This window comes from Coffea arabica, chromosome 10e, assembly GCF_036785885.1.
Source record: "Coffea arabica cultivar ET-39 chromosome 10e, Coffea Arabica ET-39 HiFi, whole genome shotgun sequence".
NCBI lineage: Eukaryota > Viridiplantae > Streptophyta > Magnoliopsida > Gentianales > Rubiaceae > Coffea > Coffea arabica.
Window position 1 is genome coordinate 8,912,622 of NC_092328.1, and position 15,031 is coordinate 8,927,652.

General features: G+C 36.4%; 2 protein-coding genes across 2 annotated transcripts; both read right to left on the reverse strand.

Moving 5' to 3' along the window:
* Positions 1 to 139: 139 nt before the first annotated feature.
* LOC113711225 (receptor kinase-like protein Xa21) lies at positions 140 to 1,208 on the reverse strand. The gene is made up of 2 exons (XM_072066953.1): positions 752 to 1,208; positions 140 to 528 (listed from the first exon to the last, which is right to left on the reverse strand). The coding sequence occupies exons 1-2, from the start codon at positions 1,206 to 1,208 to the stop codon at positions 140 to 142; spliced, it is 846 nt and encodes a 281-aa protein (XP_071923054.1).
* Positions 1,209 to 8,569: 7,361 nt separating this feature from the next.
* On the reverse strand, positions 8,570 to 14,128 carry LOC140014945 (uncharacterized). Its single transcript, XM_072066649.1, has 4 exons — positions 12,825 to 14,128; positions 12,362 to 12,724; positions 9,120 to 11,117; positions 8,570 to 8,998 (listed from the first exon to the last, which is right to left on the reverse strand). Exons 1-4 carry the CDS (start codon positions 13,735 to 13,737, stop codon positions 8,643 to 8,645), a joined length of 3,630 nt encoding a protein of 1,209 aa, XP_071922750.1. The 5' UTR covers positions 13,738 to 14,128; the 3' UTR covers positions 8,570 to 8,642.
* Between the last annotated feature and the right edge of the window lie 903 nt (positions 14,129 to 15,031).

A 15,031-nucleotide genomic window follows, 5' to 3' on the forward strand; every position in this document is an offset into this window, starting at 1 on the left:
CTTCCGACCAGAAATAAACATATTTCAAGGATTATAAATTACAAAGCATTTATTAGCTACGAAATGGCTTGGGATTATGATTGCAGTTCAAGAAAATGTACAATGGTAAATATAAAAGATTGAGACTAAAATGAATATTCTAATTGCCAAATGAACTTTTGCAACCAATCTTTTTAGCTTGTATATGTTTCAGAAGTTCAACTTTGACAGTTGTGAGTCTAGTCACAATTTCCCTCATGTTGGTCCTCTCCCTGGGTGAATCAGCTAGACAATCTAGCCCAAGACGAAGGATAGAGAATAGACATTGTTCCCTTGCGTAGAACTGCGGATCTTCTTGTGTAATTAAATTGCCGTCAACCACAGATACTATTGACTTTGCTTGGATTGATTTGCTAAACCAATGCTTGAGGTTCAATTCTTCTCCAAATAAATGATCAGTAGGCTTTTTCCTTGTGAATGTTCCAAGCAAGAGCACAGCATAACTGTATACATCACCACTTGTGGACACTATGCCTTGCATTCCATACTCTGAGAAAGCATCAAATATAGGTTATTACCAGTAGTTGTAAGATAAAAACTTACTGTTGATCAGAAAGAATGCTTATGCTTTGTAGGAAATCGATAATAAAAAATTTAGATGGAGTCTGTATAGGAAAGAAGTATCACCTGGCGCATGTACCCTATTGTGGCTAAGGTCTTGTTTGTACCGTATTTTCATCTTCACCAAAGAGTTTAGCAATACCAAAATCACCTGTGTGCGCTACCATATCCTCATCTAGAAGGATGTTGGTAGGCATTAAATCACAGTGAACTACAGGCGGTTTGTGATCATGGTGGAGATATTCCAAAGCTAAAGCAACATCTATCAGTATGTCTAACCTTAGTAGCATGTTGGGAAAACATTTGCTCGAATGCAACCAGCTTTCTAGGCTTCCATTATGCATATAGTCGAGTACCAGGGCTTTGAAGTCTTGATTACTGTAACAGCTTATGATTCTAATCAAATTTCGATGATGGATATTTGCAAGTACTTGGCATTCATCATCAAAGCTCTTCTTTGATCCTTCTGCTTGCAAGTGGAATACCTTTATACCAACCCTGGAGCCATCAGAAAATACTGCTCTATACACGGAACCAAAACTTCCAACGCTGAGAAGGTTGTTTTCACTAAAGGAATCTGAATTTCTTGATAAGAAACTTTTCTCCATGTTTGACACATCCGGACTTCATTCTGCTGTAGTACTTCAACCCTTTGGACATTTCTTTTTTTTTTTCCATCAAATTGTAGTGGCTGCTAAAAGTAGGATAAAGAGTAAAATAGGTGGCAGAATGTACTTAGTCAATGAAAAATATTTTGCTGACCTTGATTTGAAGACATCTTTTGTCTTGCAGGATGGAAAATGTAATCTGGCTGAACAACACAATGCACAGTTATTCATAAAAGATTCATCTGTTAGGTTGGAAAAAGGTCCACCTTCTGGAATTTCCCCTTCCAGTTTATTGGAAGATACATTGAAGAAATTCATGTATCCAAGCTTCTCTAATGGCTTTGGTATCATTCCAGTAAATTAATTCTGAGATAGATCCAAATGTTCCAAACTTACTAGATTTCCAAAAGATTGAGGAATATTTCCTTGAAATTTGTTTTGCGCCAACGACAGATAAACAAGTTCTTGTGCACTCCCCAAGGAACTTGGAATATCGCCTGATAATTGATTCCATGACAAGTCTAGTTGTGTTATGACCTTCAGATTTTGTATCTCTGTTGGAAGATGACCACTTAAAGAGTTTGAAAACAGGTTTAGTCTTAAGAGATCTTTAAGGTGCCAAAAACCGAATGGAATGGTGGAATTCAAACTGTTGGATTGCAAAAAAGAGTCTTGATTTCACCAAAGCAATCAGGTATTGGACCATAGAGCATGTTTTCATTCAGCTACAAGTCGCCAAGATTCTTCGGTTGGCAAAGCTCGGTAGGTATATGTCCTTGCAGTCTATTGTGTTCAAGATATATACCCTGAACACGACTTAAATTCCCGACTGATGATGGAATATATCCAGTCAAATCATTGTTATCGAAATATATGGCTTCCAAGCTGCTAAGATTCCCATTTTCACTTGGAATAGTACCACTGATCCTGCTTCCAAAAGCTGTGAACAGTCTAAGAGATGAGGAGAAATTCCCAATTGACGCTGGAAGCAGACCATCAAATTGATTCCCCGATACAACAACATACTCCAATTGTCTGCAATTCGTCAAAGAAGAGATAAATCTCAATTCTGGAGTTGAAGATTCCCTTGTCAAATTGTTGTCTCCTAGAAAAAGATACTTCAATGATCTTACATTACCAAGTGTGCTAGGTATAGGGCCAGTAAAAGAGTTCTGTGACATGACTAGCATGGTAAATTTAGAATAATTGGCCATAGGGCTTGGCAATCTACCACTGAATTTATTGGAGTTAAGAAAAATTTCTTGCAGTTTTGGAAGTCTAATTTGCATACTTGATGCTGAAGGAACAGAGCCTGAGAAGTAGTTAAAAGCCAAATGCATATACACGAGTGATGACATGTTGAAGATCCCAGGCTGGATGAGGCTGGAAAGGTTATTGTTTATGACAGAAAGTATTTCAAGAATGTTATTTTTACCAATTTCACCTGGAAATTCACCTGCTAAAGATGAGCAATTCAGTCAGTTGTGAAGCTCTTATGATGCCTTTGATTCCTTGTGTCTGATTTGTGATGTAACCAGTGCAAACCTTTGGGGTTCAGTTCCACCAATTGACCAAATCTAAGTGAACAGATATCCATACCTTTCAAATTGTTGTGACCCAAAGCAAAGTGAGGTTCCCAATCCTCTTAGATATGCCACCTGTGAAGTTATTTTCTGCCAAGTATAGGCGTACAAGAGTCTTGCAGTCCCATATGAAAGAAGGAATTGGGCCATTGAGCTGGTTGGTTGAAAGATATAGTTCTTCAAGTGCCGGAAGATTGTACCACATGTTTAATAGAAAGCTTCCTGAGAGATTGTTTCTGGAAAGATCAATCGCTTTCAGAGACGACACGTTGAAGATAAACAAAGGAATTTGACCGGTTAGCAAACTACTGCTCATGCTAAATTCCTCCGAGTAAGATTACCAATCTCTAATGGAATCCCACCTGTGCATACAGTAAAGGAAAGATAACTCAATTTGTTAAGTATGCTTGAATTGAGAATGCACTTGTTGCAGAGAAGAATGGAGTCCAGTATATACCACTGAAAATGTTACCACCAATGAATAACCACTTGAGCTAGGTCAGGAACCAAGTGTTCTTGGAATATTACCATTGAATTGATTGCGGCCAAGTGACAAAAACTCGAGGTCTCTGCACTTGTACAATTCTGAAGGAATTGCACCTTGCATATGATTGTAAGACAGAAAAAGACCGGTCAGTTTGAACTGATTATTAGTACAGGGGTCCGTTGGAAGATTACCTGATAAACTATTATTGGTGAGATCAATTTCTTCCAACAGAGTCATGTTGAAGATCCCTAATGGTATGGAACCACTAAACTGATTAAATCGCAGGGTTAACCCCCCTCAAGTTGGAAAGATTAGCAATCCCTTGTGGGATACTTCCTTCAAGAAAATTATAGCCCAAATTTAAACTCTCCAGCTTTGAGATATTGCATACAGGACCTGGTATGACGCCTGTGAACCTATTATGGTCAAGAAGAAGGAGCTCAAGTTCAGGCAAGGCTCCAAGCCATGATGGGATCACTCCAGAAAAGTTGTTATGTCCAAAATTCATCTGTTTTAGACCTTGTAAATTAGCCAACTCATTTGGGATGAAGCCACTGAAGAAGTTGCTGCTAATGTCCAGTGATGTTCGGAATGTTAGGTTTCCCAATTGCGGTGAGATAGTTCCTCCAAGGTTCCAGCCAGAAAGATCCTGTTGGGATATGCAACTTTTCCTACATATTTTGCTAGATTATGTTTGATATCAAAATAATTTAGTTATTAAAAAATAAGGATATTTGTTAACCAAAGATCATGTTGGTTTGTTAACAAATATTTTAGATAAGATTTGCTAGTAGTAGAAGATTATATTTTGTTGAGATCTTTAGGATAATTAATAGTTGAATATTTTGCTAGTTTGTTTCATATAATCACTATAAATAGTGAGTTGATGAATGTAGAATATAAGCTTGTTTTCCACCTTCAATACAAGTCTCTTATAAGCTTTTTTTGCAACACTAAGGTGTTGTTTCTTAGTTCATGCCCCAAAAAACCAACAGATCCAAGGCCATGATTCTCTTCCGGAGATTGTAATAGACCCCTGCCCATTTGCAAATATCAATTGTTGAAAACCAATTAGCCAAGATTGCAAAAGGGTCAGAAGTGATTTGGCTTCCGGACTCGAGAAGAGAAAATTCATCAGTGGTGAGGTTTTGATTAAGAGGCACAATTTCTTGGCTAAATGTGGCACAATTTGCCATCATTATAGCACCAGAGAGGAGAAGTTTTTTGTCCATCTCGACATGAACACTATGCTAACATTAATTTTTGAGAACTTTATATATAGATTAGACATTGAGTGATATAAATAAGCCAATTAACTATGATTTGTAATGATTGAATCTTAACAAGAAGAAGAGGCGACATGCTACAGGCCATAGCATACATGCATGTCTGTCAAATTGAGTCAAACCATCAGTAACTCTTTTGTTCATTAAGAAGCCGTCCTTGTCAATTCTAACAGTTGGCCCATAGTCATTACCCTGTTTACACCCTTCAATTATACCTAAGTTATCATTTTGGTCCCTAAACTTAAAAATGGGATACTTTAATCCCTAAACTATAAAATTTGTCCTACTTAAGTAACATTATTAAGGAAGTGAGACAGATTTTATGCCTAAGTGGTATACTTTAGGGACTAAATTGGGACAAATTTTATACTTTAGATACTAAAACGGACAAGTACTATACGTTAGGAACTAAATATGATAAATTTTATAATTCAGAGATTAAAATGTCCCATTTTAAAATTCAGGGGTCAAAGTGAGAATGTCGTATAGTTAAAGAGTGCAAAAGTGGAATTAACCCTATGATGAATCATGAAATTCTACACTGATTGGTCAAAATGGTAATTAATAGGAGTCTGGGAGTTTTTTGGAAATCAATTAAATTTCATTTTTTAAATTTGTTTCTATAATTGACAATATATACATGATTATTACTTTGCTTACCTTTTGCACAGGAGGGTCCAATTCTAACCAGTGGGTTGGGGACCAATACAAAGTCACTCACTGGTGATGATATAGGCTCTAGAGGGAGAGTTGGATTAGGTGATAAGGTAGGAGAAATTGTAAATAGGTGATAAGGTAGGAGAAATTGTAAATAGGAAGTTCGGTTAGAAAAGGGCATTAGATTAGCACCCGAAAGAATTTAGTCCTTTTCTATGGGCAAAACTCTAGTCTCACATTATGTTAATGAAAGGTAGTCCCTATTCAAGATTTTCAAAAAAGAAAGAAAGAAAGAAAAGATAATACAAGCTCCAAGTAGAAGTACTTTTTTATTAAAAAAAAAATTTCATTAACATATTACTTTTGCTTGTACAAGTGATATTAGATAGGGAAATTGATTTAATTTGGAGACAATAATGTTTTGTTAGGCTTCGTTTGGATTGAGAAATTTGATGAAGGATTTGAAATTCATCTAAATCGCTCTCATTGTTTAGATTACTTAATAAGAATTTGGATTTGTAATATATCAACTATTAAAATATATTTTAAATACTAGAATAATTAGTAATTTGCAAATCCAAATACCCTCTAAATAATATAAACAACTAGAGGAATTTGAGAAAATTTCAAATCTTTTATCAAATCTCTCAATCCAAGTACAACCTTAAAGAATTTCTCTAAATCAGGAAGGTGACTTATTGTGGAGACAATAATTCAGGTCCGTTTGGAGGGATATCCCCCGGCCACCCCAAGTCCAACCGAAGGAAATGGCGCATCTTGCAGGATTGAAGAACAAATTCTCCTAAGAAAAGAACAAAGATAAACAAATGGCGAATAGATTGATGTTTCATTAAAAAAAAAAAGATAAACAAGTTCTGCTTAATGCTTTTGTAGTTCTCATTTCACCTTTTTTGTATAACATCTTTTATATTCCAGTGGCACTAGCAATTCTTTCTGTCAATGGCCAACACACCGGCTAAGGAAATAAATTCAGATCTTCTACAGTTTGTTTCACAAAATAATTCCCTCATCAACCACAACTATTACATAACTTAAATATATATTTTAAAAAATATCATAATGCATCCATCAGTATAATGCATCGTGCATCGTCCATCAGAACACCAACTCATTGTCCATCGTCCAATATTTACATATTCCAAAAAACAGCAACCCAAAATCATGTAGTTTTGTTTTGCTTGATTTATGTGGCCAATATTTAGTTCATGTTTTTTTTTTTTGGTAAAACAAAACATGCCCCGACTCGAACCACTTAAGACCCGAGCTGACACACCAAACCAGAGGAATACGCCACAGTTCCATGCAACGTACCCCGGACGAGTTATGAGGATTCAAATTCACGGTAAAATTCAAACCCAAAACCAAAGGAGTTTTTAAGAGTTCGCTTAATACTGGACCACCCATATGGGGGCTTAGTTCTTATTTTTACTTATTTGCATCCGCATGTTATAAAAGATTCAGTTATTGTTCGGGGACAAAAGCAAGAAGGAAGCCCAATTCCAGTACAAAGAAATGCTAGCTGGCTCCATATTAACCATCTAAAAGATTCACATATATAATTGAGTAAACCAAACCGGTCCTGATTTTTCTTTTTTGTTTTTGGAAGCAAAATACGAAGGATTGGGGACAAAATTAAAGGGCTGACATAGATTGATACTGCTGGTGGGAAGATGCAGTAGGACTATTAAGTAACATTTTTTCATTAATGATTTTGGAAAATGTAGGATTGATGAATAATTTTATTTAATTGACTAGGTGAAGAGTTGCCTAGTGAGTTTGGAGATATTCATGATTCACAAAAAGTGTGTCTATGTAATATTGTACACTTTAGTTATTTGAATGCTAATAATGCCTGGCTCTACATGCGAGTTTCTTTTCGAAAAAAAAAAAAACAGCAAATCTCTATAAATCAGAACCTTGCTTGATTATTTATGGAAGTCATCTTGTCTGAATTCATAGATGAAGCCAGTTTTTTGCATGAGTGGTGCTACAAGACCGATCCTCTATGAAGTAATATTAACTTTTCTTAGAGGAGGTAGCATCATATATAGTTACTGTGGTCTTTTGTTTCACTGAATTTAAAGATTTGATTTTTAACTTTTGATTCTTAAAAAGTTATTTAATGGGATTCACAATAGCTTTTCATAATTCATATGCTGATTTTAGATTTTCTGGACCCAAGAAAAATTGAAATCAGAAGTAGGTCTTTTGTTGCTTTTGAATTTTGATTGTGGGCTACTTTTTTCATGCAAACAAAACCTAAGGGCGCTCTCCCCATTCCTCTTTGTTCTCATCCCACTTTTAGACATATTAAATCACTTATTTAGTTCAATTTGCATGAACTTTAATTAATATTACATCAAATCTCTATAGGTAGAGTAATTAATTACTTCAAAGAATTAGCATAGAAATTCATTTATGCAGCATATAAGGGGCTACCTAGTCATTAGTTGGTCAAAATTAGCTTTTGCAGCATCTTTTAAGAGTATGGTCGAACCTATATAATTGGCCAACTAGAACATATACTTCCTCTGTTACGTTAAAAGTGTCGTACTTTTCCTTTTAATCTGTTCCGAAGCTACTATCACTTACCTAAAATGGTAAACAAAATTTTCATATATTTCCATTGAATACCTTGTCAATCACAATTTCCTATAAAGGCCTCACAAACCACCTTAACTGAGTTAAGATGTATGCTGGAGTGGAGTAGCAGCGTGATGCTCAAACGACAATAAAATTTTGTATTATTTTTTAGTGGGGGTTCCCACAAGCATTATAAGGTGGCAATACTCAAAGTTGATTCAAATTAGAAAACATCAATGTTAAACTTTATTCTTATTAAGTTGGTTACTCGAAAAGTGACCAAATTGATGGGATGAATGGAGTATAACATTCTGAAAAGTCTAATTTTTGAAAATCAAGTTATAAAATTAGCATTTACAAAATCATAATCAAGTTATTGGAATGCATTACTTTTCAAGCTTAATCAAAATGGATACCGTTTGATTGAGGGACAAAACAAAACAGATAACGTGAACCACTTCTAAAGCTTGAGGTATTGATGTTCTGCTCTAGTATGCACCAGTCTGCGCATCCCACTTATCCCAAGAAATTCATGTCCTCTCTTGTCTAGTAGCATCACTTTAATCATGGGGTAATCTGCATATGCTGCATGCAAGTTTCTATTTACTAATCTTACTCTAACTATTGGCATTTGTTAGTACCTTGATCTCTTCCTCTTTTTCAAGTATGCAGTGTCCATGAATTGCAAACAATTGACCATGTGTTCAGTCAAGTGGCATTGTATTTTAATACGTTACACAATAGTAGGAGAAAAACGATCTTATAGCGAAAAGAAATGATGATATTCTAGCTAGTGCAATTCGTAAAAATTAGATTGCTACTTCTGTACATTTTTCTGAAGTGTTTCTTTGATCATTTTCAGTTTACTCACAATGTCCCTCATGTTAATCCTCTCCTGGGGTGCATCAACTAAACAATCCAGGCCTAGACCAAGGATAGACAGCACACATTCTTCCTTTGCATACAACTTCTGCTTTTCTTGTTGAATTAAATTGCTGTCAACAACTTCCTTCATTGAGTTTGCTTGTATTGATTTGCTAACCCAATGCTTCAAATCTAATCCTTGTCCAAAACAGTCATCAGTTGGCCTTTTCCTTGTGAATGTTTCTAGTAAGATTACCCCATAACTATAGACATCGCCACTCGTCGATACTGTCCCTTGCATTCCATACTCTGTGAAAGCATTGAATAAACGTCCATTATGCTAGCAATTGTTACATTACGACTTTTGTAGATCAGAAGAATTTCTAGGTTTTAGAAAATAAACAAAAAAAGGTTAAGAAAGAAATATTACCTGGTGACATGTATCCAATAGTTGCTAAAGTCTTTGTTTGAACCATAGCTTCCCCATCATCAAAGAGTTTAGCAATACCAAAATCACATATATGTGCTGTCATATCTTCATCTAGCAGGATGTTACTAGGCTTTAAATCGCAATGAACTATGGGAGGCGTATGATCATGGTGAAGATATTCTAAAGCTGATGCAACATCGATCATTATGTTTAGTCTTTGTAGCATGTCCAAAAAGGAATTCTCTGAATGCAACCAGATTTCCAGGCTCCCATTATGCATATACTCTAGTACCAGAGCCTTGAAGTCCTGATTGTTGTAACAGCTGATGATTTTAACTAAGTTTCGATGGCGGGTACTTGCAAGTACTTGACATTCAGCATCAAAGCTCTTGCTTGATCTTTCTGCGTGAAAAACTTTTACTGCAAAAATGGAGCCATCAGAAAATATCCCTCTGTAGACAGAACCAAAACTTCCAGTCCCAAGTAAGTTTCTTTCGTTAAAGGAATCTGTCGCTCCCAAAATCTCTTGATAAGAAACTTTTCTCCATTTAGGAGGCAACAGGTTATCACTCTGTGGTAATTCCCTTCTTGGAATTTTTCTCTTTCTGCACGCAAATGAAATGGCTGCCAAAACTATGATACCCAATATAATTAGAGGTAAAAAATACTTGATCATTGAAATAGCTTTCTTTGATCTTGATTTGGAGGCAGTTTTTTTGCAGGGTGGAAAATGTAACCTGCCTGAACCACACAATGCATAGTTATGCATGAATGATTGGACTGTTAAGTTGGCAAAAGGTCCACCTGTTGGAATTTCCCCTTCTAATCTATTGAAAGACACATTGAAGTATTTCATGTAACCAAGCTTCTCTAATGACTTTGGTATCACTCCAGTAAAATCATTTTGAGATAGATCTAAATATTCCAAACTCACTAGGTTTCCAAAAGATTCAGGAATGTTTCCTTGAAATTTGTTGTGTGCCATGGACAGATAAGCTAGTGATTCTGCACTTCCCAGAGGACTTGGAATATTTCCTGAAAATTGATTCCATGACAAGTCTAGTTGCGTTATAACCTTCAGATTTTTTACCTCAGATGGAAGACTCCCGCTTAAAGAGTTTGAAGACAGGTTTAGGCCGAGGAGATCTTCAAGGTTCCAAAGACTAGATGGAATTGTGGAATTTAAATTGTTGGATTGCAAAAAGACGGCTCTCAAGGCCTTGATTTCACCCAAACAATCAGGTATTGGACCAGAAAGCATATTTTCATTCAGATACAAGTCACCAAGATTTTTCAGTTGACAAAGCTCAGCAGGCATTTGCCCTTGCAATCTATTGTGTTCAAGATATATACGCTCAACACGGCTTAATTTCCCGACTGAGGGTGGAATAAATCCCGTCAAATCATTGCTATCAAGATATATGGCTTGTAGACTGCTCAAATTTCCAATTTCAGTTGGAATTGCACCCTTGATCTTGCTTCCAAAGGCCCTAAACGATCGAAGAGAAGTAGAAAAATTCCCTAATGAAGTTGGAAGGAAACCATTGAATTGATTCTGTGATAATTCCACAACCTCCAACTGTCTGCATTTTGTTAAAGAAAAGATAAATCTCAACTCTGGGGTTGAAGATTCTCTTGTGAAGTTGTTTCCTCCGAGTAAAAGATACTTCAAGAGTTGCAAGTCACCTAGCGTAGTAGGTATAGGACCACTAAAAGAATTTCCAATAATGCTTAGCTTGGTAATCTTAGAAGCATTTGATATGGCAGCCGGCAATATTCCGCTGAATTTATTGTCGTCCAGATAAACTTCTTGCAGCTTTGGAAGTGTACTCCAAATACTTGAAGGAAGAGAGCCTGAGAATTGATTACCAGCCAAATCTATATACACTAGCGATGACATGTTGAAGATACCAGGTTGGAGGAGGCCCAAGAGGTGGTTGTTTCTAAGAGAGATGACTTCAAGATTGATGTTTTTACCAATCTCACTTGGTAATTCACCTGCCAAAAATACGCACTTTCATCAGTTCTCAGTTCTCAGCCTTTTAGGATGCTTATGGCGTCTTCTTTCCTATTTGTAACTAATTATAATGCAAAAAAGAATGCAAGTCAGATGCATACTTTTGAAAAATCTTCCAAAGCTCTTCCAACTAGAAAGTGAATCGGCCAAGGAGATTCCCACCCAAATAGGTTAAAGCAGCGGATTTCAGAGGATGGAAGATCAGATATAAACAAAGATTTCTACTCAGATACAGCATGCTGTCAAAAATATGTGAGTGTGACGTTCTTGTTAGGATTGGTTCCAAACATTCCACTTTCTGGCATATTCTATGCAAGATATCTGGTCACACATCTTTGGATAGCCAAACTTGTGGTACTATAAGTACGATACTTATGATGCGTTCTGAGGTAAAAAGCTTACATCACTTTTTCCCTTAATCCACTACATTATGGAAGTTAAAGGAGCTCTTTCGGAGGATCACTAATGTGCTTCAGAAAGTCTGCAAAAATGGCACCTTTGCCACTGAAGTCTAGATTGTTTCTTAAGGACTCACGTGATATTATTCACAAGTATGCTCACTCCTTTATCTATGAAGCTTCAATGCTTTTTTCCATCAAATATACTTGAAATACTACTAAGGAAGCTCCATTAGTTCAAAATTTAAGAAATATTTCTCTTTGTTTCACATATCCAATAGTTGAAATTGACAAGATTACAACATTGCTTGGGGCATGGAAAAAACAGTGTTCTACAAGGCAATAAAACTAGAATACACTTAGCAACTGCCAGCTAAACCAAAGTCCAAACTAAAACACAAGTACAACGCATGAGGGCGAAAGAAACAGGGTGAAAATGGAAAAAAGAAAAATGAACGAGGGCGATTCATATAGTGCATATTTGATTTCTATGAGAAAACGACAAGTAATCAAATACAGATCGTTCACTTTAACTGGCATGTCCTGATATTTGGAATCTTGATGGAGATGTATTTCTAACCTGACATAAGTTCAAATCGTATTTTACTGTTGATTCCTGTGGCTTTCTTTTTCTGGCTGCAAAAATTGTCAACTAACTGAATAGATGCATGGTTTTGTCTCGTTAAAATCTTCTCTGTCCAAATTCCAACAAAGCCAAGATGGGGAGTTTCGCTAACAAAATAGTGATGTCTTGCATGCAGTTACATGTTATGCCAAAGTAGTAATGCAAAAGGACCATGTCTACTTGAAATAATGGATATTCAAACCTTTCAACTTGTTATCGTCTAGAATTATCTTTCTGAGCGAAGTGAGGTTCCCAATCCTATCAGATATGCCACCTGTGAAGTTATTGTGTTTCAGTCCTAGGTCTACAAGAGCCTTGCAACCCCATATGAAAAAGGGAATTGAGCCATTGAGCTGATTGCTAGAAAGATCCATCTGTTTTAGTGCTGGGAGATTGTATAACATGTCTACTGGGAAGCTTCCTGATAGACTGTTGTTAGAAAAATCAATTATTTCCAGAGTTGATATGTTGAAGATAGAAAACGGAACTTTCCCTGTTAGCAAGCTATCCCTTATGCTCAATTCCTCCAAATGTGTAAGATTACCAATCCCTGAAGGAATCTCTCCTGTAGAAGTAATAAAGAAAAGAGGTTCAATTTGCAAAATGAACTTCAAATGATCATTTAATGCAATGTTGTAATAAAGATGATGGATTTCAGTAAGTACCAGTGAAAATGTTTCCCCCAATATATAATTCCTTGAGCTGGCTCAAGTACCCAAGTGTCCTCGGAATTTTGCCATAGAATTGATTGTATGAAAGTGACAAATATTCAAGGTATCTACATTTGTACAATTGTGTGGGAATTTCACCTTCAAAATGATTGTAAGACAGATAAAGACCTTGTAGCTTGGAGGGATGATTGCAGATGTCCATTGGCAGATTTCCTGATAGGCTGTTCCTTGTGAGGTCAATACGTTGCAAGAGAGTCAGGTTGAATATTCCAGACGGTATAGAACCTTCAAGCTGATTATATCGCAGATTTAATATCCTCAGGTAAGAAATATTAGCAATCCCTTGTGGAATACTTCCTTGAAGAAGATTGTCGTTCAAATTCAATCTCTTCAGCTTCGACACATTGCATAGCGGAACAGGAATGACACCTGAGAACCTGTTGCTGTCAAGGAGAAGGAGCTCAAGCTCTATGAAGGTTCCAAACCAAGATGGGATCTCTCCAGAGAAGTTGTTGTACCCAAAATCCATCAGTTTCAAACCATGCAAATTAGACAACTCATTTGGGATGAAGCCACTGAAGCTGTTAAAACTAATATCCAATAATGTGAGGAATGTGAGATTGCCTAGATGAGGTGAAACGGTTCCTGAAAGGCTCCAGTTTGACAGCTTTAAGGCTGTGATTCTCTGATGGAGGTTGCAAGAGACACCTATCCAGTTACAAACATGAGTTGTGGAAGACCAATTGGCCAAGATCCTGAAAGGGTCAGAAGTTACTTGGCTTTTGAACTCAAGAAGAGAAGATGCATCAGTGCTGAGGTTTTGATCAACATGAAGAACTGCTTGGCAGATTGTAGCACAGTTTGCCGTCAGTATAGCAGCAGTAACGAAGAAACAAAATTTATCCATCTTAGGAATAAACCTCAAACAGGATTTTCAGACGACACACATAGGCAAATGGTAAAGTACTATAAGCCTACAATTAATTCAGCTTCCTCTGATTTTATTGATGGAATGCTAACAAGAAAGGGGCATGATATATTTCAGCATGCAGCTGAGTCAAACCTTGAGGAACATCTTTGTCTTTAGGTTTGTTGGACTCATGAGAAGAAGCTTAAATAGTCCTATGTTTAAGTACTTTTCACAGATGTAAAAGGGGTAATAGAATTGGAGCTCTGGATTGAAGGGTAGTTCTTAGGAGATTTTTTGTTCCTTTTTCCTCTAAAATGGAGCTACTCCATCCATAATATCCTTATTGTTGTCAAGATAAATTAGTTTTTGGAGCAAATATTTCGTTCATTTTAAGAACCTAAAAGGAAATTCTCACCAGTTAACTAATGTGGCCATCAAATGCTTACTTCAAATATACGCAATACATGTTACAAAGGAAAAGGGTGATGAAATTGTTTGACCACAGGCTACAAAATTGTCAACCAAGTTACCTGACTTTTTCAGCCTTAAGCAAATACTTATTAATTTACTCAAAGAAATATGTGTATATGCTTAATAATTATTAACTCAATAGGGCGATTTCAATCGTCTTTAATTCCAAAAAAAAAAAAAAAAAGGAAAAAAAAATCGCACCCAAGGGTCAGTATTACTGTATCAGATTCAAAGCATTCAATTTAGGTTGGAACCCGTAGTAATCAATGGAGTGATGTTTCCCATGTGCTACAAAAGTAATCTAGCTGTGGTTGCATCCATGCTAAGAGGAAGGACAACATTTTCTGGCTATTTCATCAATGAGGGATGGACCATTGATTTTGATGGTCTTTAATTAAGCAACAAATCTGGTCGCAGATTTTAGGTAGAAAGAAGTGATACAACAATGCAAAAGCAACTTGGCCAAGGAAAGACTGTGTAGCTATTGCTGGAGAAGCTAGAGGTAGACATGGTGGTTTTGGTACAATTCAGCCTTGTCACGAGTCATTACACTGCAGATGGGAATGATTAGGGAAAAAATGGGGAACAGAACAAATAGATATTAAACCACTGAGCCGAAGACAACAAATAGATATTAGTCACAAGGGGAGCTCTTAAGTTCCTTCTTGGTCTATAAGTGAGGATTCAAATCCTACTTGTAGCCAAAAAAATTTAAGGATTGCGTCAAAACACTCTCTTGATCTAGTAAAATTTGTGTACTTGTTAGCTCCAAACACAGCCTCTTCAGGCTCCCCCTCCCCTCTAGTTTAGGATAAATAAA

Bases quoted from the DNA above. Each gene is read 5' to 3' on its own strand.
- LOC113711225 (XM_072066953.1), bottom strand. From the start codon at position 1,208: ATGGAGAAAAGTTTCTTATCAAGAAATTCAGATTCCTTTAGTGAAAAC. The intron at 529-751 runs GTGATTTTGGTA...ATGCTTTCTCAG, and splicing joins GGATATGGTAGCGCACACAG to AGTATGGAATGCAAGGCATA.
- LOC140014945 (XM_072066649.1), bottom strand. From the start codon at position 13,737: ATGGATAAATTTTGTTTCTTCGTTACTGCTGCTATACTGACGGCAAAC. The intron at 12,725-12,824 runs GTACTTACTGAA...TTACTTCTACAG, and splicing joins TGGGGGAAACATTTTCACTG to GAGAGATTCCTTCAGGGATT. The intron at 8,999-9,119 runs GTAATATTTCTT...ATGCTTTCACAG, and splicing joins TATTGGATACATGTCACCAG to AGTATGGAATGCAAGGGACA.